We start from the raw sequence: 4657 nt of genomic DNA on the forward strand, positions 1-4657 counted from the left end.
TGAAGAAACTGAAGGGAGATTGGAGCAGTCAAACTCGTGGAGCAAATCAAAGGTAAATTTCCTTTGAGTAACAATCATTCCCTTGTCTTCTCGCAAAATTTCCATCCCTAAAAAATAATGAAGTGGTCCAAGATCCTTCATTTTGAACTCAGAATGTAAAAATATTTTGAGGTCTGTTAATTCAGCAGTATTATCCCCTGTAAGTAGTATATCATCAACGTAAACTGCAACAATGGAGATAAGATGACTTGTTCTCTTAAAGAACAGAGAATAGTCATTAAGAGAAGCAGAAAAACCCTTAAAACTGAGTGCCCCTGCAAGCCTGGCATACCACTGCCTGGAGGCTTGTTTTAAACCATAAAGAGACCTCTTAAGTCGACAAACATGGTTGGGACTTGGGGAAGGTAAACTAGCAGGAAACCTCATATAAACTTCTTCTTGTAATTCCCCATGTAAGAAAGCATTGCTCACATCAAATTGAGAGATAGACCAACCTTTCTTGACAGCAATAGAAAGCAAACATCTGATTGTGGTCATCTTGACAACTGGAGAGAAGGTTTCTGTGTAATCAATACCTTCTCTCTGAACATCACCCCTTATAACCAATCGTGCCTCGAGTCTTTCAATAGATCCATCAGCATTGTGTTTGACTTTATAGACCCATTTGTAGGGTAAAGTCTTTTTCCCAGTAGGCAAAAGCACCACATCCCAGGTAAGATTCTCTTCTAGAGCCTTAAGTTCTGAATTCATAGCTTGCACCCAACCAGGGTGAGAACAAGCCTGGGAGTAGGAGGTAGGTTCTGTAATAGAAGATACTGATTGGAAGAGGTGTTGATTAGAGCTAGTGAGAGCAGAGAAAGCAAAGGGAGAGGGGGAACAAGGAGAGGTGAGACAGGAAGTGGTGACATCAGTGAGGTAGATGTTGTTGCAGACATAATCCTTAAGATAACTAGGTAGAGTGCCTATGTTATCCCTATTAGATCTCCTAAGTGGAACAGGAGGAGAAGGAGGTATAAGTGAAATGGAAGAAGTCGGAACAGGGGAAGTATCCTGGTGAGAAGAGGAACTAGGTGAAACATCAGGTGTAGGGCAATCTTGTGGGACAGGGGAGTTAAGTTGTGAGGGAGTATCTGAGGTGGAAGAGGGTATAGGAAAAATAGGATTAGGGTATGTAGAGGGATTGTCTTGAGGCATATGGGAGAAGGGAAAGATGTGTTCAATGAAATGAACATCCCTGGAGACAAACAAGTTCCTGGTGGTGAGATTTAACAATTTATATCCCTTTTGACTAGCAGGATAGCCCATGAATACACATGCCATGGCCCTAGGATCAAACTTTCCTCTGTTATGTGACAAGGTAGAAGCATAACAAAGACAACCAAAACTTCTTAAGAAAGAATAAGAAGGTGCTTTACCAAACAGTAGATGATAGGGAGTATGTCCTTTGAGCCTCTAGATGGAAATCTGTTGATAAGAAATGTAGCTGTTAGGATGCATTCTCCCCAATAACAAAGAGGCACCTTAGATTGAAAAAGTAAAGCTCTAGCAATTTCTAACAGATGTCTATGTTTCCTCTCCACAATGCCATTTTGCTGAGGAGTTCCCACACATGAAGTCTGATGCAAAATACCTTGTGACAGTAAGAACAATGAAGCTGCAGTACTGCTTCCCAATTCTAGAGCATTATCTGACCTGATAATCTTGACCTTAGAATTAAATTGCCTTTCCACCATACTCAAAAAATATTTTAGAACTGAAAATGCACTACCCTTTGTGCTCAGTAGATAAGTCCAAGTGGCTCTACTGAAATCATCCACAATAGTGAGAAAATACTTGTATCCATTATGAGTAGGAGTTCTATAAGGACCCCATGTGTCAATATGTATTAATTCAAAAGGTTGTTTTGTTTTGATATGACTGAGTGGAAATCGTAATCTAGACTGTCTTGCTAATGGACAAACATCACAATGATAACTAGAGTTAGAAACAAATGAAATGGAACTGATATATTTCATTGCATTGAAAGGCAAGTGCCCCAATCTTACATGCCATAGTTTTACATCAGATTCTGATTTTGCTAAAATAGGAAAAGGAAAAGAAGCTGAAATAGAATTAGAAAAAGATGCAGGCAACAATCTATTAGCTGAACTAGAAAAAGAAGTTGCAATGTTGGAAGACAGGGTTCTAGGTTCTGTGACACTAGGCTTCAATAAGTAAAGTCCCTCCTTAGCTTCACCAAAAAATTGAGGGCTCTTCATGAGAGGGCCCTGCAAAATACAGCCAAAAGAAGTGAAAACTAAAAGACATTTGAATCTTTGACAAAGTCTACAAACAGAGAGTAAGTTATATTTGAAACTAGGAATGTACAGAACATTTTCCAGAGCTAGTCCTGGAAAAATAGAAACACTACCATCATGAGTGACCTTTACTCTAGAAGAGTCAGGTAATTTTACCATAAGAGGAAAAGGCAGTGGTACTAAGAATAAGAATGTGTTGGCATTGAAACACATATGTTCAGTTGCCCCTGAATCTATAATCCAAGAGTTGGAGAGATTAGAATTGGAAACTGAATAACAGGAAGGAGAATTAGTAAACAATATACCAGAAACTGAATTTGCATTAACATCCTGAGAAATTCCCTGTCCTGTTTGTAGTTGATTCAGCAGATTAACCAACTGACTGAATTGATCAGATGAGAGCTTCTGAGAAAATTGAGGTCCCTCTGCCATGTTGCCATGAATTTCCTTTGTATCTTCTACCACAGTGGCTGAATTTCCTTTTGGAGAATTTTGCACTCTTTTGATCTTAGTAAATTTGAAGTCAGCAGGAAATCCCACAAGTCTGTAACAGTTTTCAATTGTGTGATTAGTCATCTTACAATAGGAGCACATCTGTGTATTTTTCTTTCCTTTATATGCAAAATTTCCTTTATAAGGAGTATTTCCATTCTTCTGTTGAGGGAGATGAGGTGCTGCAGAGTTCTGATAACTCTGAGGTCCTTGATTCTTCACCATGAAAGAAGCTCCATCTGTTGAAAATTATGGATTAACATGAATTTCTCTTTGATTCTCATCTTGCATGAGAAGTGAGTAAGCTTGATTAACTGAAGGTAGAGGTTTAACCATGAGTATGTTGCTCCTAGCCAATCCATAGGTTTCATTCAAACCCATGAGAAACTGGATTAGCCTCTCATCTTCCTTAAATTGCTGCATTTTCTTCTTTCCTCCACAGTCACAATTGCATGAGCACTGCATATCAGAAGACCTTCACGTTTGCGTCGCCCTTTAGAGAAATAATTACCTTTAGGTTAGCTTTCTTTCTCTGCTCTCATTGCCCCTCTTCTTATTTGTAAAGTGCCATTCTTTCCTCAGCGCAGTCTGGGCCTTTCTGAGTTAGGGAGGTTTCTTTCTCTCTCTTCGAAAAGAGTGTCTACTTCATCCCATAGTCGTTTCATTCTAGTGAAATAAGTAGCAATGTCAGCAGTTCCTTGTACTAAATCAGCAAGTTCCTTTTGCAGGTGGTATAGCTTGGCACCATTAGGTTGCCCAAATCTGTGCTCCAGATCTAACCAAAGGTCCTTAGCAGTTTTTGAGTAGAGAACACTGTCACCAATGACCTTGGTGAGGTAATTCAATAACCAAGAGGTTACCATGTGGTTGCATCTGCTCCAGATTGAGTGATTAGGATCTGTAAGAGGTGGCATAGGGCATGAGCTATCAATGAAGCCCAATTTGTTCTTAGCTGACAATGAGATGAGGATGGATCTACTCCAACCAGCATAGCCACGACCATCAAATGGTGTGTTCGCCAGTATCATACTTGGTGCATCAGAAGCATGAAGGAAGAAAGGATGAGTAGAATCAATGGAGTTTCCATTGCCTGTTGTTGTTGAAGAAGAAGGGGTGTGTGTGAGTGGAGTTTCATTGACATCTGAACCAGGAGCCATAGTTGAAGAAGAAGATCAGAAAATCTGGAGAAAGAAAAGAAGAAGACGAGGAAGAAGAGCTACTGCTCTGATACCATGAAAAAAATTGAGAGTATAATTAGAGAACTTTTCTGTATTTCTGAATAGTATCATCTGTACAAGGACCCTCTATTTATATACATGTATTTCTAGAAAAGAAACAAAAGGAATAAAAGAATGGCCTATGAAATTTGTACACTTGTCCTAATACTACTTGTGTGTGTCTAACAAAATAACTAACACATCATTCCTTCTTTAAATGACACATTACGTGCATGTGAGAATCTTCCAGATTTTGAGTGTAATTTGGACGGACCGGATTTAATCTATCAACATAACTTTGAGCAGCTGAGATGAAGCCACGTGGCTCATTGACTGCCTTAGTGTAGTCAAAATTAGGATTGTGTCTTAGTTTTGTCCGTCTTCAACCTTAGCTTTTCTTCTTCATCATCCATCTTCTGCAAAATGCTTTCTTTTCCACAAGCTTTCTCCTTATAGATCATAGATCCATTTATTCCAACATCAACTTGGTGCTTCAACGTTGTTTTGGTGGCTTACTGTTGATTTTGAAATTGGGTATAGGGTGGCCTCTTGATTGGATTATTTTTTTTTTTGGGGAGGAGGGGGGGGGGGGTTTTTCGTAAATTCGGGCTTGTGGTAGTGGCAGTAGAAATTTGGAAGTTGCAACGCGTG

The 4657-nt window shown here is 39.3% G+C and overlaps 1 protein-coding gene across 1 annotated transcript; it reads right to left on the minus strand.

The window, feature by feature from the left end:
- Positions 1 to 3367: 3367 nt before the first annotated feature.
- LOC109221989 lies at positions 3368 to 3946 on the minus strand. The gene has a single exon (XM_019386408.1). The coding sequence runs from the start codon at positions 3944 to 3946 to the stop codon at positions 3368 to 3370; it is 579 nt and encodes a 192-aa protein (XP_019241953.1).
- Positions 3947 to 4657: the final 711 nt, after the last annotated feature.

The sequence above is a fragment of the Nicotiana attenuata genome, unplaced genomic scaffold (genome assembly GCF_001879085.1).
Source record: "Nicotiana attenuata strain UT unplaced genomic scaffold, NIATTr2, whole genome shotgun sequence".
Classification (NCBI taxonomy): Eukaryota; Viridiplantae; Streptophyta; class Magnoliopsida; order Solanales; family Solanaceae; genus Nicotiana; species Nicotiana attenuata.

Bases quoted from the DNA above. Each gene is read 5' to 3' on its own strand.
- LOC109221989 (XM_019386408.1), bottom strand. From the start codon at position 3,946: ATGGCTCCTGGTTCAGATGTCAATGAAACTCCACTCACACACACCCCT.